This window comes from Xenopus tropicalis, chromosome 8 (assembly GCF_000004195.4).
Source record: "Xenopus tropicalis strain Nigerian chromosome 8, UCB_Xtro_10.0, whole genome shotgun sequence".
Classification (NCBI taxonomy): Eukaryota; Metazoa; Chordata; class Amphibia; order Anura; family Pipidae; genus Xenopus; species Xenopus tropicalis.
In genome coordinates, this window is record NC_030684.2 from 86,377,758 (window position 1) to 86,404,885 (window position 27,128).

General features: G+C 39.7%; 2 protein-coding genes across 3 annotated transcripts in view; one reads left to right on the top strand and one right to left on the bottom strand.

Annotated features, from left to right (window-relative positions):
* The window catches only part of foxn3 (forkhead box N3), a 185,062-nt gene that overhangs the window by 122,050 nt on the left and 35,884 nt on the right, over nucleotides 1-27,128 (bottom strand). The window lies entirely within an intron of this gene.
* The window catches only part of LOC116406792 (zinc finger CCHC domain-containing protein 12-like), a 51,511-nt gene continuing 48,140 nt past the window's right edge, over nucleotides 23,758-27,128 (top strand). Inside the window, exon 1 of the mRNA XM_031891697.1 lies at nucleotides 23,758-25,510. Within this exon, the coding sequence (XP_031747557.1) occupies nucleotides 23,766-25,510 (1,745 nt within the window). The 5' untranslated portion in view covers nucleotides 23,758-23,765. The remainder of the gene's footprint in view (nucleotides 25,511-27,128) is intronic.

Consider the following 27,128-nt stretch of genomic DNA (forward strand, 5'->3'; position numbering starts at 1 on the left):
CATTAGACTGCTATTTGTATTGCAAAGTTTAATGCATAATTTACCGGTAGCGCAAAAATAACTTTTTTATAAAGAAGATTTATTAAATATAGTGTGCACAGGTGCAAGCTTAAAAATTAGCAATAGCTATCCTACTGTCATGTAAATGGCAAAGGGTTCACAAAAGGTATTTTATATAAGCGCAAAGGCAAAACTGTTCGCAATGCAAATTTTTATCCCCATTGTGAATGTTTTTCCCGTTAGCCACCTATATTACACTCTCCCAATAGAGCTGTATTTACTAAGCCAAGACTGATTGCTTCATACTTACCAGCAATGTTACCTTAACAACTATGGAACATTTTCCAGTGATAAATTAGAAGCAATCCCTTCACAGCAATTTCATCTTGATAAATATAGCTTATTGTGCTTCAAACTCTTCCTATTTTTCAGGAATGCGATTGCCAGAATAAATATATAAGGGCATATACAGGAATTACGTGTCTGACATGCACAGATGCACAATGGGATGAACTATGCAATATATTTTCTCAACTCATCACAATAAATCATTTTGTTGTTTTTTTTTCCAATTGGTTGAACCAGTTCATTTATTTTTGTACTCAATTTAATGTCATGTTTACTTAACAACAGCAAAAAAAACAGTGTTTTCCATTTTTTTACATGGCAAGATTAAGAACATTTCATTTAGTTAAAAAAATTATATTGTATAAAAGGTGCCAAATTTACGGGCAAATTATTTTTTGTGAGAGCTGTGGCAGGTACAACACAGATATTTAGAAATCTATATTTATTAAGCATCTTTATTAAGCAGTTCACCTTGTGGTTTGGAAGTGTTGATACCAACTGGGGTGACCTCAGACAAACAAATCCACAGAGTGATAAGAGGCATTGGGGCTGGATATGTTTTATTAACAGTGTAACTATGTAGCAAGACAGATTGATGAGACAGGGAAAGTGAAACTTTATTTCAGAAACAACACAGAATGTTTAACTAACTGTACTGTATACATAGTTTTTTATTTCCATTAGTCAAAGATTGTATTGACTTTGGTTATTGTCTCTTTACAAAGAACAGGTAAAGCCCCACCATAAAGTGCAGTTTTTGTCTTCAGTACTTAAAAAGGCATTACAATTGGGAAAGTCAAGAGAAGAGCAATGAATATAATAAAGGACATGAGGTGTTTCATTTATGAAGAAAGGCTGGCCCAATTAGAAAGGATTACACCTGGAAATGGGGTGCTAAAGGGGGTATATGATAACTATGTATAGGGGACTATACAATAAACTGTCTAATGCTGTATTCATCAGCCTTTGAGAGAAGAAGAAGGGGAAGTCAAGAAAAAGTTTTGATACAGTGAGAGCTGTGAAACTGTAAAATTCTAACCCTGAAGTGGTTGTACTGACAAATAAATTAGTTTCACGAGAAGGACTGATTAGGACCTCCTTAGGGCCGTGACAGACGGGTAGATTAGTCGCAGCGCAACAAATCTCCCCAAAATGTCATTCCACCGGCTAGAATATAAATCACCAGTGGGATGGCATACGTGGCACGGTGATTTGCTGAAATCGCCGAAGTTTCCTCGCAAGGCAACTTCGGCGATTTCTGTCACAGCCCTTAGAAAGTAATAAAATACTTACCCTTTTTTAATCTGTGAATCAGTTTTGCATTTCCTCCTGTATTCTGAGATGCCTTCAAGTAGGTTTTTTTTTTTTAATTGCTTTTCTGACCAAGATCCCAACAAGGATCAAACCACAAACACATTAGTATTAAAGTGGAACTGACACATTCCAAAAATTAATAAGAACCGGTCAGTTTTTCTAGGTAAGAATAGTCATGACCTTCTTTGCTGTAAAAATGCCCACAAGCCACCCTTAGCCCAGCCCATGGTACTAACAACATGCTGTCATGGCTTAGATGTTAAGATCATCCATGCTGGGCTGGAGAAGGCACTCTAGCCTATTGAAGTATTGCACTGTCTCCAGTCCAGTGTGATTAAAATGAGCATCTCTGTATTTAGAGGCTCCCTTTGCAGATTTTCTTCAGGAAATGATGCACTGGAAGCAGTTTGAACCTTAAACAGGTCTTGTTTGTGATCTAGATACTATACTTCTCTATACCTGTTTACTCTATACCTCTGGCTGGGTATTTTGTAAGAGATGCAATGAACAAGATCATTGTTATGTGTATTTTTACCAGTGTTGAAGGTGATGCACAATGAGCTCTAGGGAAAATGCCTGGTCCTGCAGCATGTAAAGCTTGTGTTTTTTTGCTGGCTTAGGAAAACCTGGATAAATGGGGCGCTGGAACGAATGAAGGAGAATAGCATGGGCCTTCAATTCAGTACTCCATTTAGTGTTTGCAGCTGCCCAGCTGGAGGTAGTTGCCTGATTTGGCTGCAGGTGAGCAGCAAATAAAAGGGGTGTAGGATGACACAGCAGTGCTCTCCAGACAGAATATAAAACAACACATACAATAAAAATACTAGAATTATACATCAGTAGCTTGAATCCAGGGCAAGTTGAACAGCGAGTGACAGTATTTCTGAAACAAGGTGCAGGTAACAAGATGACAAAACAACATAATACAGCAGATCAGGTATTAGGTTGGTTTGCCGACTGAGTTTCACGTGTAGGCACATTCCCACTTGGAAGTTTAAAAAAATGGGTGGGCGAATGGCTCTTCAGTTAACCTTCATGTCTCACCAGATTGTATTGAATTTAGTAAGTGTGCCCCTAGTCTCATACATGAGCTTGTACAAGGGGACGACAACATTCACAAAATTTCTCCAGGCAGCGACAGTAGGCAGGGAGGAGCCCATCCAGTACAGGGACCCTGGATGCTTAAAAAACATGAGCGCTATGGTTCAAGCTTTATGTGAAGTGGTGAGGGTCATTGGGAGTGGAGCTGGGGTTCCGGTATAGGCAAGTCCTTCCAAGGAGGTATCATCCCTTGGAGTTGCACATTTGGGTTACAGGGGTTATGGACAAAGCGTCTATTTAAATAGTGAATCTGCAAGGCTAGGAAATAGAAATAGAAGTGGGGAAAGGCTAGGCCTCCCTCTGTAAGGGGGGTGCACAGTTGGGGCTGGTTGTTCCTTATAAATGGTAAGAGGATTTGGTAACGTTTTTTGAAAAAAGATCGGAATCATACTACATTATGAAGTATATATAGGAATTTTGGGTGGTTTATCATTTTTATTATGTTTATGTGACCCCAGAGAGATAGAGTGCAGAAAGAGATTTTCCATTTTATGTTACCATGTGTGAGACCTTTGTTACCTGGAGAGTGCCTAACCAGTATGGCTAGAGGCTCTATCGCCAGAGCAAATAATATTGGTGAGAGTGGGGAGACCTGATGTGTCCCTTTCTCTATAGAGAAGATGGGGATCCTATTTACTTGGACACTGGCTGTAGGACACTAAAACAGGAGTTTTATCCAGTTTAGGAATGTGTGGCCAATGCCAATGCAAGAAAAGATCTCCCACAGGTACCTCCCAGACATGAAATCTGCTTGATCAGGGCGTGCAAGGTCAGGAACCAAATGCTGAAGCCTCACTGCTAAAATCTTGGTCATTATTTTGGCATCAGAGTGAAGTAGGGAGATGGGGCAGTATGAGGAGCAGAGGAAAGCATCTTTACCTGGTTTCAGTATGACCACAATTAGAGCCTCAAAAATTTGGTGGGTAAGATCTCTGACACTGCTTTGTACCAGTCTGATGGAAGTCCATCTGTCTTACTGACTCCTCACAAATTAGAGGAGTAGGTGGAGTGGTAGTGCCAGCCCACTGACAATTTTTTTAAGGGCTAGGACTTTCTGGCCTGTGGGGTGGGACTCCTGAAGAAAGAACATAGAGGGAGGATACCTCTTTAGTCAGGTGAACATGAGGCTCCTTTTGAATTTAGTATTAAGTTCAATTATATTCCATGAGGTCACTGAGATCTGAGCCATAGTGTATCAAGTATAAGGCTAATCATGCCATGAACAATGCCAATCACTTATAGAAAATTACTATACATAATAACCTGGAAGCGGATATTATAGGCAAATAATAAACATACCAAACCAAAAATACCTAGCCCACCCAAAACTGTAACATGCTTATAGAAGCTTCTAGAGAGTGTGTCCACATTTGTCAATACAACATTTCAAGAAAAACTTGAAATTGTAACAATAAATGTAGTGTAAGCAATATGTAGGAGGTAGCTATGACTGTTCCAGAGCTTTGAAGTGCAGCCAGACCCAAAGTATTGCCAAAAGTATCCAATAGGTGTAGATTTTAGCACTGCCCAACATTAGTCTGAGGGGTGTTACTATAATACTAGACACTGGGTAGATGGGATTTTCTGTCTAGAGTGGATTCCCATGGGACTGTATAATTGTGCCATAGAATATATAGTGGCACGGGGGCTCATGGTGACTACTTCAGTTTTAGAAGTGTTCAGCAGAAGTCTCAGTAAATTGGACAGATGTGCAAAATATCTGCCTGGTGTTGGTTCCAGTGTTTTGCATCTGTGTGCCTTATTCTTTGGGTAGGGGTGCAGAGGGAGCCCTGGAGCTACTGCCCCATCAGGTGGTGGAGCTCTGGGTTTTCTCTGGGTTTTCTGTGCACCTGATTTGCAACAACAGGCAAGAAGGACTGAGCGGTGCCAAGCACAACTATACAGAAGAGAGCATTTTGAAGCAATTACCTTTCATGTGGTTTTAATGTGCAACTGACTGCAGGGAAAAGTGCAAACTGCTCTTGTGGATGTAAATTAGCCCTACTATATATAAGCAGGCATGGCCACAGGTGCCTATATGATATACCTGATGCACCTGTCCCTCCCCCTGCACCCCTTCATTCAAAAGGTCCCTTTAACTAGGGGCTATATCGTTTCAAATTTTATTTCACTTATTTGTAGCAACACAGCTGCAAGCCCTCACTTTCTTTAGAGTGACTGCAGATTATTAAATGTGAGACATATTCACATTATTCAAGTAATAATAATTCCTTTCCCAAATAAGTGGTTTATATGGAAAGTATACAATTACAAACAAATCCTTTGCATAAAGGTAAGACAATATTTTCACAGCAAACTTGTGTTTCCATATGAACGCTTTTATTCCCTTTCAACAAGAATTGATATAAATATAATGTAATTTAAAAATAATCACTCAATTTGCAGCAATTTAAATAATGTGTGAATTTTGTATTTGCACAGATTCAGATGCATTATTTATGAATTGCTGGGCTCGTAATGTGATTGCTGCACGTTCAGTCTGTATAGTTACAGGAAGTCTTTGTTTCCTTTTAAACCAAATATTTTTCTCTCAAGTAAAATGTTACATTTCTTTCCATCTGTACAGTAGTTAGCAATACATCAAAACTTTAAAATTCACATAAATTGATTTATTTCTTATTAGTTTAGTTCCCTTTGCAACTCTATACCTTACACCCCTTGTACACTTACAAGTAAATGAAAAGGAGAACTATCATACTTTTTTACTAAAAAAAAACGAATTTCTTTTTCTGTAAGATGCCTCATTCAAAAGATATTACATTGGAAACATGAAATCAGAACTGGTGGTGCTATTCTTAACAGCCCAGGGGGGAAAAATTGCCTGACATGAATCTGGTGTTATAAGTAACAAAGTGATCAAAACATTCATTCAACTGAAACAGCTTTTGAATAAAGCCTTGTGCCAAATGAAATCTTTAATTAGCAAATGATGGCCAAAACGAATGATAACGTGCAGCTAAACAGGAGAGGAAAGCAAGGAAAATAACATTTCCTGGTCCCACAATTTAAGAGAATGACACCAATTCTTTATGAATAAAGACCTGTTCTATGCAATGTTTAATTTCTGGCAAATATTTTACAATGCCGATAGCAATTAAGGCATAAAACAGCAGAGCTGAAGGACAGGGCTTGTGTGTGTGTATTCACCTCTTAGAAGGTTATTGCTGAAGTCCTAAACTTTTAGTCTCAAGGTGACACTTTAATCTCCATTTTTGTCTGCTCATTATAACATTTGTGTGATTTTGTAACAGAGTACAAAAGGTTATTTTGCTTATATGCTTATCAGAACTCTTTTTTATCATATCTTACTACATCTCAAAATAACATTTTTGGACCTTTTGGCCACATCCCATACCTGCACAAATGCCAACCCTTTTCAGCAACCCCAACAATCTCTGACAGTTAGTTCAGCACTGTCTTGAAACAAAAAGCTGGATCTGACAGAATGTATTGTTTATTATGTTGGGTTTAAAACCCCAACATACTGTTCTTCGACTTTAGCTTATTCTTCCGCTTCTTCTTCTTATTCTTAGCGCCCCCCATTTTCTAAACGCTACTCCTCCTACAGTTTTAGGGGTACAACACCCAAACTCCCCACACTTCTTCGCCCTATAGCGGAGCAGGTTGCTTGTGCTTTTCTAAGTGGTTGTGCCCCCCATCTTTTTGTGGCACCGCTCCGAACCCCCCAATTTTCCCATTGACTTTTTACACCCCCCAAACTTGAATAACATAATCATGGGGTCACCCCGAATGAAGCAGCAACATTTGTTGGATGACCCCAAAGTGGGAGGGGCCAACAACAGCCAATCAAATTTTAATCATTGACTTTAATGGGGAAATTGAAACTGCTGCCAATCTTACAGCTTTGAGGCTACACTCCCCAAACTTGAATCACACAGTCATGGGGTCAGCCTGAATGAAAATAGGATGATTATTGAATGCCCAAAAGTGGGCGGAGCTGTGAACCGCCAATCAGATTTTACCTATTGATTCAACCTGCTGCCATTCTCACAGTAATAACGTTGGGGTCCCCAAACTTTTTACACTTGGTCACTAGGGGACTGCGGTTTAAGTTTTGAAAAGTGGGCGGAGCCACCAACAGCCAATCAAATTTCACCTATTGATTTTTATTGGTTTGATGCCAGATTTTCCAAACTTTGCACAGTCAGTCACTGGGTGACTACGCATTCAGGTTTTTGTTTTTTTTTTTAAAAACCCACAAAGTGAAACTGCTGCCAATCTTACTGCTTTGAGGCTACGCTCCCCAAACTTGAATCACATAGTCATGGGCTCAGCCTGAATGAAAATAGGATGATTATTGAATGCCCAAAAGTGGGCGGAGCTGTGAACCTCCAATCAGAATTTACCTATTGATTTGGCGGAAATTCAACCTGCTGCCATTCTCACAGTAATAACGTCGGGGTCCCCAAACTTTTTACACTTGGTCACTAGGGGACAGCGGTTTAAGTTTTGAAAAGTGGGTGGAGCCACCAACAGCCAATCAAATTTCACCTATTGATTTTTATTGGTTTGATGCCAGATTTTCCAAACTTTGCACAGTCAGTCACTGGGTGACTACGCATTCAGGTTTTTTTTTTTTTTTTTTTTAAAAACCCGCAAAGTGGGAGGGGCCAACAGCAGTCAATCATATTGTACCCATTGACTTTTATGGGGAAATTGAAACTGCTGCCAAACTTACAGCTTTGAGGCTGCACTCCCCAAACTTGAATCACACCGTCATGGGCTCAGCCTGAATGAAGATATGATGATTGTTGGATGCCCAAAAGTGGGCGGAGATGTGAACAGCCAATCAGATTTTACCTATTGACTTGGCAGAAATCCAACCTGCTGCCATTCTCTCACTAATAACACCGGGGTCCCCAAACTTTGCTGAGTTAGGCACCAGGTAACTGTGGTTCAAGGTAAGAAAAACTGGGTGGAGCCACCAACAGCCAATCAGAGTTTACCTATTGACTTTCAATGGGGAAATTCAATCTGCTGACAATCTGACAGAATTAACACCAGGGTCCCCAAACTTTTCACAGTTGGTCACAAGGGGACTGCAATTTTAGTTTTGAAAAGTGGGCGGAGCCACCAACAACCAATCAGATTTCACCTATTGATTTTTATTGGTTTGTTGCCAGGCTTCCCAAACTTTGCATAGTCAGTCACTGCATAACTTTGTACCCAAGGTTAGAAAAAGTGGGCGGGGCTGCCAAAAGCCAATCACATTTCTTTCATTGTTTTTAGTGGGAAAATTTTAACTGCTGCCATTCTCACATGTTTAATGTTAGGGTCCCCAAACTTTGCACAGTTTGTCACTAGGTGACTATGTTCCAAGTTTAGAAAAGTGGGTGGGGCCAACAACAACCAATTAGATTTCACCTATAGACTTCATATGTTTAAATTTAAACTGCGGCCATTCTTTAAATATTAATACTAAGGTCTCCAAACTTTGCAGAGCTAGTCACCTGGTAACTGCGTTTCAGAGTTAGAAAAAGTGGGTGGAGCCAATCAGATTTTACCTATTGATTTTCAATGGGAAATTCAACCTGCTGCCATTCTCACAGTATTAACACCAGGGTCACTAGGGAACTGCATTTTTAGGTTTAAAAAAGTGGGTGGAGCCACCAACAGCCAATCAGACTTCACCTATTGATTTTTTTTGGTTTATATTTAAAATGTTGCTTTGCTCACACTATTTATGTCAGGGTTCCCAAACAAGTGGGAGGAGCCACCAACAGCCAATCCATTTCTACCCATTAGATTTCATTGGTTTATATTTAAACTGATGCCATTATTTAAATATTAATTCCAGGGTTGTTAAAGTTTCCAGAGTTAGTGACTGGGTATTTGCCATTCAAAGTTAGAAAAAAGTGGGCGGAGCCACCAACAGCCAATAACATTTCACCTATTTACTTTCAATGGTAAAGTGTAAAATGCTGTCAGCCTCACAATGAATGCCTAAAATCCCCAAAATTGGTTACTGGGGGACTGCAGTTCAAAAATAGGAAAAGTAGGTTGGGCCACTAACAGCCAACCAGATTTCATCCATTGAATTTTATTGGTTTAAATTTAAAATGCTGTCATTCTCAAACTATTTATGCCAGGGTGCCCACAGTTTGTCACTGGATGACTTCGACTCAAGGTTAGAAAAAGTGGGCGGAACCACCAATCACAATTCACCTATTGACTTTTATTGGTTTAATTGCTGCCGTTCTTTAACTATTAACCTTGGGTCACTAAACTTCGCAGAGTTAGTCACTGGGTAACTGCAGTTCCAGGTTAGAAAAAGGGGGTGGAGCCACCAACTGCCAATCAGATGTCGTTGACTTTCAGTGGGGAAATTTAAGTTGCTGTCATTCCGACACTATTAAAACCAGGGTCCCCAAACTTTGCACAGTGGTTTTTACTGTATAACTGTGGTCCAAGGTTAGAGAAAGTGGGTGGAGCCCATTCAGTGACATCATGTTTTTCAACCCAACATGAAGTTTGTTCTCAAACTTCCCTTTCTAGTTATTATTATTCTTAGCGTCCCCCATTTTCTAAACCCTACTTCTCCTACAGTTTTAGGGGTACAAAACCCAAACTCTCCACACTTCTTGCCCTATAAGCGGAGCAGGTTGCTTGTGCTTTTCTGAGTGATCTTGCCCCCTGTTTTTTTGTGGCGCCGCTCCGAACACCCCAATTTTCCCATTGACTTTGACAGGGAAGATTTTTAAACTGCTGCCACTCTTACAGCTTTGAAGCTACAGTCCCCAAACTTGAATAACATAATAATAGGGTCACCCCTGAATGAAACAGTGACATTTGTTGGATAACCCAAAGTGGGAGAAGCCAACAAAACCCAATCAAATTTTAACAATTGACTTTAATGGGGAAATTGAAACTGCTGCCAATCTTTGAGGCTACACTCCCCAAACTTGAATCATAGTCATGGGGTCGGCTTGAATGAAAATATGATATTTGTTGGATGCCCAAAAGTGGTTGGAGCTAAAAACAACCAATCTGATTTTACATTTTGACTTTCAATGGAGGAAATTCAACCTGCTGCCATTCTCACAGTAATAACACTGGGGTCACCAAACATTGTAGAGTTAAGGTGGCCATACACGGACCGATTTTTTACTTACAAACGACCGATTCCCGAACGATCCGATGCTATCGTTAAGTTATCGTATAGTTGGTGGTGTACGAACGATCGTCGGCCCACTAAACGAGCCGACATTATCGTCCCCAAAATCGATCGGCCAGGTTTAAAAATTTTGGTCGTTTAACGATAAAATCTGCCAGTTGGTGTGAGTGTCAGACATTTGTCTTTCAACAATTGTTCTCTGCGCATGTCACGATTGCCAGCAGCGGAAGTCAACGACATTCGATCGTACGTAGATGTACGATCGTACGTATTTTACGATAATGATGCGACGAAATCTTTCCCGAATTATCGTTGCCCGTGGATGGCATATCGTATGGGAACTCGATCGCCATACGATCGTTTGTCGATATAATCGTTCATCGCACAACGAGCGAAATCGCCTCGTGTATGGCCACCTTTAGGCACCAGGTTACTGCAGTTGCAGTTCAGTGGGTGGAGCCACCAAAAGCCAATCAGATTTTACCTATTGACTTTCAATAGAGAAATTCAACCTGCTGCCATTCTCACAGTATTAACACCAGGGTTTCAAACTCTTCACAGTTGGTTACTAGGGGACTGCATTAGGTTTGAAAAAGTGGATGGAGCCACCAAGAAACAATCAGATTTCACCAATAGAAAAAGGGGGCACACCCACCAACTACCAACCACCAATCACAATTCACCTATTGACTTTTATTTGTTTAAATTTAAACTGCTGCTGTTCTTTAACTATTAATCCAAGGGTCCCTAAACTTTGCAGTTAGTCACTGGGAAACTGGAGTTTCAGGTTAGAAAAAATGGTGGAGCCACCAACCACCAATCAGATATCACTCATTGACTTTCAGTGGGAAAATTTAAATTGCTGCCATTCAGATACTAATAAAACCAGGGTCCCCAAACTTTGCACAGTGGTTTTTACTATATATCTGTGATTCAAGGTTAGAAAAACTGGGTGGAGCCAAAAACAGCCAGATTTCATTCAGAGACTTCACGCTTTTCAAACAAACATGAAGTTTGTTCTCAAACTTCCCCTTCTAGTTAACACTACAATTGTTATTGTTTTATTTCTGTTTTCCCATTCAACCATGCATGGAAGTAAAGGTAAAAGTAAAAAAAAGTGAACTCTGTCATGTTTGATCTTAAAGCAATGCTATGTGTATAGCCTTTTGTTTCTGGAAAGGCTTTCACTCATGTACAATGTTGGACTTTTATCCCACAACACACTAACCTCTCTTGTTCTTCCATTTAAACAAAGGAGAACATTGCTAATTAAAATCCAATTTTCATAATTAACCAGAAAAGTGAAAATGTCATGTATCACAATGTACATGAACAGCTGGACTCCAAAACAAAACACACATAATTAAGTGTGCAGAGAGAATTTAAATCATATAACTGATGAAAATAAAACGACTTTCATATAAATCTGAACTAGTAAATGCCAAAACAGATTGTTAGTTATGGATATACAGAGAAAATGTTTACAGAAGCTCAGTACAAAAGTGACAGGTACTCAAGCAATTCATCTTCACAATTGTTGACACCATAAGTGCATTTAACATGCAGCAAATGTGATACTGGCGCCAGTGAGATGGTGCAGCAGGTGTGTCCATTAAACACACTGGGATGTGTGATGAAAGTAATATATGTATCTTCTCTTGGCAACAGAACATGGCTAATCAGGGTATTATAAATTAAGTCAGGGACTTTCTAACTTTTTTTTATTTTCAAGCCCTTCTTATGGTCCAGCATTTGGCTATGCCAACCCTTTGCCCATAACAAGGTTATAGATTCATAAAAATATTATTACAATCACAGACTATCCAATACAGCAGATTAGCATTCATCCCCAAATATCAACCTCATTGCAGAACATGCTGGCATAAATCCAAGAATTCCTCATACCACTTTATACATGGGTAGCCAGGCTAATGTTATTTAAAGCACGGCCCTCCTATTCTGGTTAAGCACAAACACTAATAAACACTTCTAGACTAAATCTGCCAATACACAGGCAGACATTTGCTTCTGCCTTGACCACTCTAAGGGACCCATTTATGCTGTGTAAAATACGGCGACAAAATTCATCACACATCGGCAGGCTTTGCCGAGTAAAAACCAGTGTAAAGTCAGCATAGTTTTTTATGGTTTTTCTTCCACTGGAACGTACGCAAAATACAGCATTGGCATTAGTCAGTCTATTGGCCTAAGTTTGGACCCAAAACAATTCTTCCAGCAATATTTTCGCTTGTGACATATGAGATATACAGGTTGTTCATAAAATGAACTAATTTTATACAATGAAGCAGTGGATTGCATTTGTGGGGGGCAATTTGGGAGATCTGCAAGAGATTTAAAAGAAAAGTGCTAATTTGTAATTAAAAACAGAGCAGTAATGGCATAAATAACGACTATCAATATATAAGCTCCTGAAAGCACGTTAAGTACTCAAGAGATATTGTAACTGTGTAAAAAAAAATTACTTCCCCATGTCAAGACTTAAATTTAGCAATACAGCCATCCCAGCTTCCAAGTCCAAATTGGGAATATGGGTTGCATCCTGGTTGTATATGGAATGCTGGCAACAAACTGGCTTCTTCAGTGTCTAAGACCGTTTGCCTGTAACAAAACTAGTTACCCCTTTACCTCAAGTATAGCAATTATAGCAAAACTGGTTTTATGTTAAGAATTCTGCTATGTGGCATTTTGGCCATGTGGCATATGGCATAAAGTGAAATCTTAAGAAGCTGACACAGACCCCCTACCTGGATCCATCAATTTATTATTACTAACATATATTATTTTGCTATTATACAGTGGATCCAAGAAGACTGGAAAACTGAGCCCTAAACTTGCTGCAGTAACAATCAATGAAACAATGAAGGAGTTACTTAATCTCCCTAATTAAGATACTATTTGTACAATCCACATATATAATTCCCCTGACTACCTGGAAAATCCATGTTGAATGAATGCGTCTACCAGGGATCATTTAAGAGAAGTGTTGTGGTTTTGTAATGTGCGTTTCTCTTTGCAGAAAAGTAGCAGGATGTATGTATTTTAGTAAGTGAAATGCAGTCTATAGGAGGAGTAATTACAACATTTAACCTATGACTTCCACATTTTGTATATAAGAAATAGTGATCAGTAGGAGCTTTCTGTACTTGAAGGGGTGGGTTACCTTTATGTTAACTGTTAGTATGTTATGGAATGGCCAGTTCTAAGCAACATTTCAATTGGTCTTCATTATTTATTATTTATAGTTTTTGAATTATTTGCCTTCTTCTAACTCTTTGCAGCTTTCAAACGGGGGTCACTGACCCCGACAGCCAAAAAAACTATGGCTTTGAGTTTAATTGTTATTGTTACTTTTTAGTACTTATTTTTCTATTCAAGTCCTCTCCTATTCATATATCAGTCTCTCATTCAAAGCACTCCCTGGTTGCTCAGGTAATTTGGATCCTAGCAACCAGATAGCTGCTGAAACTCCAAACAGGAGAGCTGCTGAACAAGAACTGAAAGAATTCAAAAAAACGCAAATAAAAAAAAATGAAGACCAATTGCAAATTGTCTCAGAATAGCATTCTCTATATCATACTAAAAGTGAACTCAAAGGTGAACAACCCCTTTAAAGCTAAATTACATGTGGGGCTTTTTGATGTACTGTACCACCTGTGCAGGTTTACATATTAATATCAAAAGTGTTATTTTAGTAAAACAGCACAAAATCCCTTTTCGTAAAAAGTCCATCCCATAGTTGAAGGAATATCAATCTCCCTATATCAGCAAAGGCAGATTAAGTAATGTCTAAGAGATCAGCCCCCTCTGCCCACAGTTTATAAACCCATCATACCTTAAGACAGGTGTCCCCAACTCTTTTTACCCATGAACCACATTCAAATGTAAAAAGAACTGAGGAGCAAAACAAGCATAAAAAAATCCCTGGGGTACCAAATAAGGACTGTGATTGGCTATTTCGTAGCCCCTATGTGGACTGGCAGACTACAGGAGACTCTGATAGTCAGTGCACTTGGTTTTTATGCCTCTAAAACTTGCCTCCAAGTCAGGAATTCAAAAATAAGCACCTGCTTTGAAGCCACTGGGAGCAACATCCAAGGGGTTGGTGAGCAACATGTTGCTCCTGAGCCACTGGCTGGGGATCACTGCTTTAAAGGTGGCCACACACGTGGCGATTTGCGATCGTACGATGGTCGCACGAAAGATCATACAATCAGCCACAAACAGTTCAGGGCTGAAACGGCAGATAGGGAGGTAGAAACAATAGGATTTCTACCTCCTTCTGCCGATTCAGCGCTGAAGGCAGATTCTGGTCAGGCGCCTTCTAAGGCGCCTGATCAAAATCTTTTAACTGTCTCAAAACAGAGTTGGCGCTCTCACAAAACAAATCACCATGTGATGTGAATTAATTCAAATAATTTATATTTATTAGTGAATCATAATAATAATAATGATAATAATGATTCACTAATAAATATAAATTATTTGAATTAATTCACATCACATGGTGATTTGTTTTGTGAGAGCGCCAACTCTGTTTTGAGATAGTTTTTTTTGCTAGAGGATTAGTTTGGAGGAAGGCAGCTGTTCACGTTACATTATTTCAATTTCACTTTATTGGTGGGGTGTCACTTTTTGAATATTACATTGGGTATTATTACTATTCACTTGAAGTCATCTACTCTTGCATCTTGCTCTTATCTTATATACAGAGATTATTGTGTCATTTTGGCTTCATAATATTGCAATTAAACATGGAGATAAATACCTATTCAGTGCCAGGAAACCTTTGTTCAAAGCTTCCAACTCCAGTTATAGGAACAAAAAACACGGAGCCAGATACACATATTAGGGCTGCGGCACACGGGGAGATTATTCGCCCGCGACAAATCTCCCTTTTCGCAGGCGACTAATCTCCCCGAAATGCCATCCCACCGGCGAAAATGTAAATTGCCTTGAGAGGAAATTTCCACGAAAATCGCGCCGCTGCGTATGCCATCCCAGCAGAGATTTATATTTTCGGCGGTGGGATGGCATTTCGGGGAGATTAGTTGCCCACGAAAAGGGAGATTTGTCGTGGGCGACTAATCTCCCCGTGTGCCGTAGCCCTTAGGTGGGATTCTCATTGGCATTAGGATTAATCTGCATTTTAATGCTGCTACAGGCCCTGGAGAGCTAGGGAAAGTTTACTGAGCAATATTGCTTTAAAAATACAACCCAGATGTTGCTGGACTACAGCTCCCAGCATGTTTAACTTTAATAAAAGTATACTGAGATATATCATCCAGCAACAACTTAGTAAAGTGTGGTTGACCAGTGCAGTACCATAGTGCTTAGAGCAGTGGATCTCAACCTTCCAAATGCCATGACCCTTTAATACAGTTCCTCATGTTGTGGTAACCCCCAACCATAAAATTTTTCCTAAGACCATCGGAAATATGTGTTTTCCGATGATCTTAGGAGACCTCTGTGAAAGGGTTGTTCGACCCCCAGGTTGAGAACTGCTGTTTTAAAGTCTCTTAATAGCTGCACATGATGGATCTATGCTCTTTTTCAACCTTAACTACAGTGTAACTAGGGGCATATTTGTTAATATCTGAGTTTACGATTTTTTTTGACAAATGTTTTTTGATTTATCAATCAAAATAATTGATACAAATGCACTGACCAAGACAGCAAAGGTACCATACATTGCCCAAAACAGGAAAATAAAGAAATACTGAGCAATAGCTGGAGCAATACACACTGCGCCAAGAATGCCAAAAAGATATATGCTGTCTATATAAGGTGCAATGCCCAAGATAAGACAACAGAGGTCACTTTACCCATGGAAGATACCAATTACCCAAAATATTACAGGATCTCTTTTTGTTCTAATACCAATTTCAGATAAGCCTCTGTGCTCTCACACTGACTCATAAACATAAATAAATAATAGGGTTCTCCTATTTGAAATCTGTGGTCGCTAAGGATACTTGCTATTTAAAACAGCTTGATACTATAATTTCTTTTTAAGTCATTTAACGGTGTTGTAACTCATTCACCTCTGCTGCGTTCATTCTCCTTTGGGTCATTCACAGATAATTACAGACCTAGATTTAGGATTTAAAACCTTATTAATAACATACACTTTTGTATTTGACTTCTCTGTTTAAAAAAAGCCTCAATGCCCTAAAGAAATGTAACTGGAACTTTACCCAGTTTTAGAACCAAGCAAAATGAAAAGTGCATGACAATGTTCAAGCTGTGGGTAGAGACTCACATATTAGCCTTAGGGGGGAACAGAATTCTTAGTGGTTTTGTTTAGTACTAAGCCTTTCAGAGAGGAGGTTAATAGAAGTGTATGGAAGGACTCAGTAAGAAATCCTTAGATAATGTGTAGGGAAGAAGTGATCATAATGCTGTACTGGGAAAAGTCTTTTAAAAGTATCTCCATGGGCAATGAATTAGGAATAATGCACCACAAAGCACTCTGGCTCTGAATTAATGTAGGCAAGCAGGCATGTTTCACAAAGGCTATTGCCATACACAGTAACATAAAATGGTCCAGCCAAACTGTGAACATCACTTGGCTAACACAAAGAACAGTACATCTAAAAGGATAATTCACAAAGAATGACATATACAAGGAGTACATATATTCATATTTCAGATTTGTGGATGATATTCTACTGTTGTGATCCAGATCAAAGAAACAAATTGAGATGATGAGTAAGTTTACATAGAAATGTTCCAATACGTAAATATACTTCCTTGATATAAAAACTGGAATACACAAGGGGTCAATTAGGTACAAGCCTGTACCACAAGAAAGTGGAAAGGAATAACATCTTACATCCCTAAAGCTTTCACAACTCCAAGATAATTGATGTCACCCTTTTGGGCAACTGTTGAGAGCTAAAAGAATAGCATCAGATACAACTACATATGACAAGGCCTCAGACACATTAAAGGAACAGTAACACCAAAAAATGAAAGTGTTTTAAAGTAATTAAAATATAATGTACTGTTGCCCTGCACTGGTAAAAGTTGTGTGTTTGCTACAGTATTACTACCATAGGTTATATAAATAAGCTGCTGTGTAGCCATGGGGGCAGCCATTAAAGTTGGAAAAAAGGAGAAAAGGCACAGGTTACATAGGAGATAACAGATGACCTCTCTAGAATACAATAGTGTTTATATCTGTTATCTCCTATGTGCCTGTGCCTTTTCTCCTTTGAATGGCTGCTAAACAGCAGCTTTGTTTATATAAATTTCTGAGGCAAACACACCAGTTGTACCAGTGCAGGGCAGCAGTTTATTTTATTCTTATTACTTTTATACACTTTCATTTTTTGGTGTTACTGTTCCTTTAATTTAAAGATTCACAGAACAAGGGTATAATCCCAAGAGGATTGAAAGAGTAGCAGCAGATGTAAGAAAAGTCGACCGGTTAACACAGAAAGCACCCAAAGACCATTTGTAATGAAATTTGTTAAGTATATTGAAGACGTGATAAGGAGGTATTGGCTGTTGTTACAAAACGACCACGATTTTGGTCACCTTGGTTACTGTTCAGCTATAGTAGGGGGAAAACTATTAAAGAACTTTTATGTCCATCTCATATGGCTAAAGAAAAGGTACATTCCCCTGCGTAGAGTGTATATTATAGAATGTCATGTAGTTATAAAGGGTGAATTTATTAACCATCCAACAAAAGAGTTACCCAAATATGCCACATGTACAGCTACACATGTAGTATATGATAAAGTACCCATGTGGCAAAGTTAACATGTAACAGGCAACATGACAAGTCCAAATAAGAATGCAAGAATATAAGGGGGTATATTCACAATTTTAAACTGCACAAGTGGATTGATACATCAGTATCTAGACACTTCATGGAAAATACACATATAGAGTTACAACAAATGGTGTCTGCTGGGTTAGTGATCAAAAAGAGGGGGTGATAGGAAAAATTGCTCCTACAATGAGGGAAAATGGATAAAAAAATTAGATGTATGAATACCTTGTGGTTGGAATGATACATGGAGTTTGAATCCCATCTCTGAATTAACTAATCTGTATTTGCCCGTTCAAAGAAACTAATTAGGCAAGAAAAAAGTAATAAAGTTTTTATGGTTTTTGCATGTTGACCAATTTGTTCACAATCTGAAAAATCACTTGCATGTGCAGCTAAAGTGGCATGCTGACTTAAAGAAAGCCAAAAACGCTGTCACAATTATGACATTGTTTAAACATTATATGAGGTTAAACAGTAGTACAATTACTTATTATGTGTTTATTTAATTACAAGTTGCTGCAGAACTGCTCAGAAAGCAGAGCTTTCAGTCAGTGCCATAAAGTGTTTGTTTCTAAACCTTGCTGATTGAGAGATAACGTGTACTGTAATTTATGGACCAGTGGCAAGCATTTGCTTTTTCTTGGCAAAAACTGCCCACTGCACTACTGATGGTATTCAGATGCAATGTTTAACCCTTTAATATCTATGTATGCAATATGCTACTTTTGAATATTTTTCTGTTTCCCTGTGTAGCTTCCTGTCATATGTGTAGTTTTGCCCAAATCAATTTAAAATCCTTAAGGGAAATCTAAAATAAATGGAACTTCTTTAAGCAACTTCCAGGACTTTGACTGTCTTCAAACAGTCATAAAACAGCTACATATGTTGGCTACCCTGCAGCAAGCAAGGAGAACAACTTCATGAAAGCATTGATCTCTGACAGTTAACAGCCATTATTTGCCAAAATGAAAGGTACTATCCTTAGCTGCCAAACAACAAGGCTAGCTCATCCTACTATGACATTAACTGTGTAGTGGTGTGTCCTCTAAAACTATTATCTGGATATTTACATAACTTTATACATATTGTTCAGATCTATTTTTTTGCTCACTCACTGCTCAAGGCTTTCACAGATAGAATGAGACTAGCCCAAGGTCATAAAAAGCTCCCACAGGATTTGAACCAGCATCCGCATTCTCAGTCAAAATAGATGATGATAAAACTTAAAAAAAAAACACTGACTATCATCATGCCCCTAGCTACTGGTTATAACAAGTCAGCTCGAAATAGTGGCATGGAGCCTAAAATAAATAGTAGATCTTTGCTTTTCACCTTGTTATAAATGAAATATTAGCCATCTTTTTTAAGATGGTGATCTCTGCACCTGTCATATCTGATCCCATCAAGATAATATGACATGCTAATTCAAACTGTTACTGTCATACATCACCCAACAGGTGATATGCAGGATGTAGGCTGATACAATATTACTGTGTCTATGTGAAGGTGCTCTGGGAATGTGTGGATTGTAGAATGAAATGAAAATACAGATTTCCATATCTATTACATTTAAGGAAAGCCTTGTGGGAAGAGTTTAAGGGACAGCTGTTCAGCTTACTAGCAATTGCTTTCCACAGAGCCATATTAGCTCTGGTCCACAAGATATTCCCAAAAGTATCTCCACCACTGTTCATTTCATAGAAAATGAACAGAAAAATAAAGTTTACCTTGTTTTTATTTTTACTTTTACTAAAAATATAGGAGGATAGTGTGTTTTGAAAATTCCTTCTTTGCATATTTATATTTATACCACTTGAAAAGGACAATGTAATAAAAAAAAAACATTTTGACTGCAGTACATATAAGTACATGCAAATTCAGTAAGTGCTCACATGCAGCCTCAGACAATTGGATCTTGATCACAAATATTCATGCCAAGCTCACCACAATTTAGGAATTTGCTAGCAGATTCATTTATATAAAGCTAACTGTGCAAATTACAGTTCAATGGAGCTAAAAGATAAAGCAAGCAGTGGAAGTCCCTTTGAGGGTAGCTTCGTCTTCAAAAAAAAATGTACAATGGTTTCAATAATGAATCACTTGCATGATCATTGCAGTTACCATGTTCATCCATTATTATGTCATGAAATATTACTGCAGAAAAGGAATAAATGTATTAATATTGCATTAATATTTCCCATTTTCTGAAAGGTTAGGTGCTTAGACACATGCTAGTTTGGTATAATGTTGTATTGTTACTTTGTTTTTTCTTACTTTATTTGTTTATGGTTAGTTTTAAACCAGTTCCCATCTATAAAGACAAAGACAGTGGCATGAAAAGAAACTTACTTACCCAAGGACTTACACCCCACCAGTCACCCTCATTCAACAATGCCTTCATCACTCCCAGTTTCTCAAATCCAGCCTTGTTTAGTTGAAGAATATGCTTTAAGTACTGTGGCTTTACCCTTTACACTGCAATTTTTTTGCTCTTATTTGCCATGAAGACCACGAGGGCCATAGAGTCCCAGTTATTATTGTGACTAGAGATGTAGTAATTAGAACCAAAGGTTTCCCATCTTCTACTAAAGTCCTGAATTTAACTTTGTATAGCAAGCTATTCAGTAAATCTAAGTAAAAGGTTTGTATATTAATTGTTTTTCATTCACAAAACAGTCAAAACCAAAATATGCCTTTGATTAGTCTACAGCAGCATAAAAATCAAGGCCATGGTTCCATATACCAGCAGTTCGCATAGCCCTTCAAAGGAAACAAATGAAAAATACACACTGCTTGCAATTATCTTTGTGGGACATTCATATCTGACATTGACAGCTTGGCAGAACATAAGGAAACATACTAAGATAAACAAAGAAGTAGTGGGTTCCCGGGATCCAACTATTATTTGTGCAGTTCTGCAGCAAGGCTGCAGCCACATGCATGTTTACAGGATACAGGGTTTTTAAAATGTGCTTTAGTGAGGAACAGACCACTCATCCTTTAGAACCTGACAAATAGTCAACCTGCATCCGAACTACGGCTCCACACCTGTTTATAGATCAGCGCACAAACCACCCCCATCTCTGACTTCACAGAGGGGGTGGAGCAGGCGAGTGCCTATAGATACTGCCGGAAGCCAGGCTCAATTGAGTCATGGGCAGGGAGGACCATAGAAGTGCTTGGGCCAAACCTGCCCATAACCCACTTTTGATGTGCAGATGTCAGCCCCAATCTGCCGACTTGTGGGTTTCGGCCCTGCCTGTGCATTACTAATACCCCAACAATGGAGATGTGCTTTTAAAAGTTCATGTAATTAGGTTGCTTCCATAACCCCCAAAAATTGCCCCTGCAATTGTAACGACATATGGGGAGATCAAGAGAAATGCTAAATAAGCCAGGCATTTTGAATTAAATAAAAGCACTAACATCACTGGGTTACATCACAAAATTCTGATATACTGGGTAACAAATGTAAATAGTGCCCTAGCCTATCAGGACTTTGTCCTACCTCCCAAGACAGATATCACTCACAAAGCTGTTTTGCTTGTAGCTAGTGATGAGCAAAATTTTTCACCAGGCAAAATTCTACATTTCTCCATTGGTGATTTTTTGCCAGTGAAAAATGTCCCCAATGGCGAAATGCAGAATTTTGCAGTGCATCCATGAGAAAAAAAAATGCTGAAAAAATAAAATGCCCATTCCTTTTTATGCATTTGTTAGAAAAAAGGTGAGATAAATTTGCGATTGACTTTTATGCATTTGGAGTGAGAAAATTTACCTACTGACTGTAATGCATTTGGAGTGAGAAAGAAACTTGAAAAAAATCATCATTGCCTTTAATGCATTTGGAGTGAGAAAAAAAGTTGCACATGTAAAAAAAATAGCACGGTAGCAGCGGAAAAACACCAACTGACTTGATGCTTTTCGTGAACCGATTCACACATAACTACTTGTAGTTGTGACTTAGTTAGACATAGGTTATTAATGAGGGGGCTGAGGAGAGGCAGTGGGGAGCCTATAAAAGAAGATATTAGTGATGGTAGGATCCATATGGGCATAGTGACTTGTTACAACTGGAACGTGTCACTATGCCTTTAATTGTCACTGCACTTCATAGTAATATCCATTGCATTAGTATTTAGATATAATAGGGAAAACTCTCAGATACATAATGTTATGAACTGTCAATATTATGTAAAAAATATATTTTTAGCCAGCTGGTTGAGCATCAATGGAGTTCAAATTAGGTGTCCTGAAAGTCTCTGTGCTACAGGCAAAAAGTTATATTCTTGAAATGTTTATTCTTGAAAATGTCTCTGGCTAGAAGACATTCTGAAAGCAGTCATAACTCCTACATTAATTTTCAGTCACATACATGCAAATTACACATATTTAAAAGAAAGTCCCATCCAGTATAGTGCGTTCAGTAGAATCTTAGGCTGATGGTACAACCAAAAAGCAACTGAAATCACCTTCATTGTCTTGAAAGGGCATGCACAATTACTTTTAAATTCAAGGGGGCTGGCATAAGGTGACGGTGAATGCTCTTCAGCAGACTGTAAAGCTTCCTTGTGCTATAAGCTTTATATAATTATTGCTTGCCTGAAATCAAAACTACAGCAGCTGTATCAAAATATCTTGCTGACCAGAAATGTAGTAAGGATGTACTGAATCTTGGATTTGGTTTAGGTTTCAGCCGAACCAAAGCCTTTTTTGGCAGGATTCAGGCGAATGCAAGTGCCTGGCTGAACTGATTTCAAACCTTTAAAATTACTAACTTTAATAACTTTATTAAATAAATCCTCGACACAATTGCACTAACTTGCGTATGCAAATTTGGATTTGGCCAAATAATTTTTTATTTGGTTGGTCGAATCCAGAAAAAGTTGTTTTGATGCATCCCTACAAAGTAGTATGCATATGGGACATTCTCTTTCTTGGTATGAATGGCTCTTTATTGACATTTATTGGCAAATTTTGCCATATTGTAGATAAATATATATATATATATATATATATATACACATGTAGGGAGGTAGTGCTGGGTCCCTGCACTTACCCCCCTCCTGCTGCTGTTCCCTGTAGGGGAGCTGGCACTGAGACTTTGTGCTGTGAGCTGCTGCCTAGCAACAAGGTGAACAGCAAGCTCAGGGCTGCTGGAAGTTGCAAAGCAGCCTGGGAGAGGAAGCCAGAGGGAGGAGACAGAAAGTCCCAGAGCTCCAGAAGCTGCACGTGGGCTCAGAGAGAGGAGCAGCACAAGAAGAAGCTGGCCTTTGGAACAGGCTGGTACAGGGAAGGCAGACCCTGTACCTGGAGAGACAGAGATCCTGTGAGGAGTCCTGACTGGAGGAACAAACACCTGCAGGGGAATCCCATCTGAGTACCTAAAGGGGCTAGTAGTCGCACTGCATGGCTGTGAGTGCTGGACTCGCCTGAAGATTCTGTGTGAATCGCCCAAAGAGATCCCTGGAGTGAGTATCATTAAAGTGAAACTAATAAAGGAGCGCTTGAAGATTAAAGTATATAAACTTTCCTTTGGACTGAGCTAAAGGACTGTACATAGTTAGTGAGATAGCTTGCGCTGGCAAAGCTAGTTAGTAAGGCCCTTATTGCCACTTTGATAGGAGTGTTATCTGTATTAGTTTCCCCTTTATTCAGATAAAAGTTATTTCGTTTATCAAGTACTGTGTGTGCATTATTATTGTTCCTAGTGGGGCCACCCGTAGGTGCACTCCCGGATCCCACTAGGTGGAGGCACTGCGCTAATAAGTACCAGGTACCCAGTCTCTCCCAATACCACTGCGGAGTGATTCAGGTTTGTCCCGTGCCATCAGGTAAGCGCCACACGTGGAGTGTAACACTGTCAAAAGTGCCAGAAGCGGTGAGGATAGGGTTACATTTTGGAGGCACTGCTGAGATCCGGCTGGGACCTGGTTGCACAGAAAGTGAAACAAGATGGCGTCATCTACTGAGAGTCCCCAGAGTGTTCTGGACTGGTGCAAGAGTTTGGGCCTAAACCCGAAAAAGACTGCTGTAGTGGGCCCTATGATACCAAAAACAAAAGAGGAATTTATTTACAAGATCCTAGATGCAGATGGATCTATTTATAGACCTAGAGTGGTAGCTTCGCGACGAGACCCAGATGGCATCCTCTTAAATGTGCTTGTGGATAGTCCTGGTGAGATTAATAGAGAAACATGTGCACGTGGTGTACAGGCGGAAGACCATGATTACTGGCAAATTGTCTTACCGGATGTCCCTGAGGAGAAGGAAGTGGGAGGCGATCTGGAGAATCCAAATCCCTTGTGCAGTGGCACCCCACAGATACCTGCTGCTGATCACAGCCCAGTGACTAAAAGACTGTTTGATGTGATACCTGAGACAAAGTTGAAATACACTGCATCATGTGAAAGTTTGAACTCTGCTGGGAGGAGCCGACCTCTAAGTGATGTTGTTGAGGCAGCTCAGCTGGTGGAAGTCTTGGCCCAAGTCGGTGAGAATTTGAGACAGCTGGCATACAATGGAAATTATAAGAGACTAAAAATATTCTCAGGTATGGAACCTACTCCTCCAGGTGAAGAGACCTTTGAGGCCTGGAGAGATGCTGCTTTGGTTGCTATTACCGATTGGCCTGGCTCTGGTCCTGCTTTATGTCGCAAGATCCAAGAGAGTTTGCGAGGGCCTGCATTGGACCTAATTAAGCTCCACCGAGAGGTGTGCCCACAAGATGGTCCTGAGAAGTTGATAGAAGTACTGGAAGATACATATGGACCGGTGGAAGATGAAATTGAAATGTTGTACAAATTTCAGTCTTGCATGCAGAAAGAAAAAGAGAATCTGTCTGAGTACTTGAAGCGACTGCAGCAAATGCTAAAATTACTTGTTTGCCGAAGAATCATTGCTACAGATCGTGTTGATTCTATGAGGCTACAACAGTTATTCAGAGGGGCTTTATCTATGGATCCCACAGCTGTGATGTTGAGATCTTTCTACAGAGGAAAGAAAGAACCAACTTATCAGGAGCTGATCCGGGAGATCCGAAAGGAGGAAGTTAATGTTCTGCGACGAGAGAAGAAAAGTCGTGGTTCTGAAAGGACATACAGTGATTCGCAGAAAGCGGAAGAGATTGCTGAGTTAAAAAAACAGGTTGCTCAGCTCAAGGCTCGTGTGTCCGAAAAGGAAGAGGGGTCAACTATGTCTAGAACCTCTTCATTTCCTAAAGCAGGTGGTGCTCGCGGTGACCCACCAAAGTGCTTCCGTTGTGGCCGGTTGGGCCATATATCCCCACACTGTCCGACGCAACGTGAAAATGCTGCAGCTACAGAAGTTATTTCATATGGCTGTGATGTGAGGAAGCCACCCCAAAAGAGGTATCGGAAGAGACGTAATCAGGTGAGGTGTTACACCTGTGGTTGGTACGGTCATACTTCCCACACCTGTGACTGGGGACGGAATGAAGACTTCACTGATGTATATGTGACATCTTTTCCATGTGAAGTGGATATTTGTGAAGAGAAATCCTGTGGCACGAGGATGGTCTCTGAGCACTCTGGCACCCCCAATAAAAGTAAGAGACTGGGCCTGGGAATGCGTAGACCTTCAGGCAGGGGAAGTGTCAGGGCAGTTAGTGAGAAAGCTTTCCCCTGTGTATCTCCCCCAAAGGTTAGGGAGAATAAGAATGGTGAGAAAGGGCAAGCGAGGACGTTGCCCATTCAAGCAGGGGGAGAATGTAGGGAGGTAGTGCTGGGTCCCTGCACTTATCCCCCTCCTGCTGCTGTTCCCTGTAGGGGAGCTGGCACTGAGACTTTGTGCTGTGAGCTGCTGCCTAGCAACAAGGTGAACAGCAAGCTCAGGGCTGCCGGAAGTTGCAAAGCAGCCTGGGAGAGGAAGCCAGAGGGAGGAGACAGAAAGTCCCAGAGCTCCAGAAGCTGCACGTGGGCTCAGAGAGAGGAGCAGCACAAGAAGAAGCTGGCCTTTGGAACAGGCTGGTACAGGGAAGGCAGACCCTGTACCTGGAGAGACAGAGATCCTGTGAGGAGTCCTGACTGGAGGAACAAACACCTGCAGGGGAATCCCATCTGAGTACCTAAAGGGGCTAGTAGTCGCACTGCATGGCTGTGAGTGCTGGACTCGCCTGAAGATTCTGTGTGAATCGCCCAAAGAGATCCCTGGAGTGAGTATCATTAAAGTGAAACTAATAAAGGAGCGCTTGAAGATTAAAGTATATAAACTTTCCTTTGGACTGAGCTAAAGGACTGTACATAGTTAGTGAGATAGCTTGCGCTGGCAAAGCTAGTTAGTAAGGCCCTTATTGCCACTTTGATAGGAGTGTTATCTGTATTAGTTTCCCCTTTATTCAGATAAAAGTTATTTCGTTTATCAAGTACTGTGTGTGCATTATTATTGTTCCTAGTGGGGCCACCCGTAGGTGCACTCCCGGATCCCACTAGGTGGAGGCACTGCGCTAATAAGTACCAGGTACCCAGTCTCTCCCAATACCACTGCGGAGTGATTCAGGTTTGTCCCGTGCCATCAGGTAAGCGCCACACGTGGAGTGTAACACTGTCAAAAGTGCCAGAAGCGGTGAGGATAGGGTTACACACATATATATATAATTATGCTATCCAGTTCCAGATTAAGAAAACAACTGCTTATGTATTACTAATGATGACTGGAGGACATTTTCTATAACTGTAATAGGAAAAAAATGAGTAAGAAACACTCACTTTAAAGTAATGCATATGACTGCCTAACCTATATTAAAGTCTTGCAGAGGGTCAAGAACCAGCAGAACTGTGGGTACAAAAATAGAATTGTCAGTGAACTGTGTATGAATAAAATGTGTAAATGTCTTTCTTCCTCGTTGTTGCTCTGTGCTGCAACCAAGCATAATCTGCAATTTCCAAAAAAGTAGGAAGAAGACTTGATAAAGCGTATTGACCTGAAACATGTTGTGTTACCGCTACCCACAATAAATATTTTGCAGTAAACCTGAAGGCGCCCTCTTTCCTACATTTTTGGATATTGCAGGACTGTAGGTAATTTGCAGGCTCTAACTTTCAGGTCAAACCAATTAGACCCGAACAGGGGGTCTAAGCAGTTGTTTCATATATATCAATGAAAATGATCAAAAAGAGGCAAAAAATATTATATTTGTGGCTCTCTTGCTTGGTAAAAATGTTTCCTACATTGTTTTATCCATGAACATTTTGGATACATTGTATTTTACGAGATATTTTGTATTTTTTTGTTGCAAATTTTTTAAGGTCCTTGTGTTTAATGTGTCTTTGAACAGCATGTAGAAGAAAAAACTCCTTAATTCAGAAATGCTATAATATATATATTTTTATATACAGTGTCTGCAGAAGTATTAAGGATCCTTCACCTTTGCTTGTCCACCTTTATTTT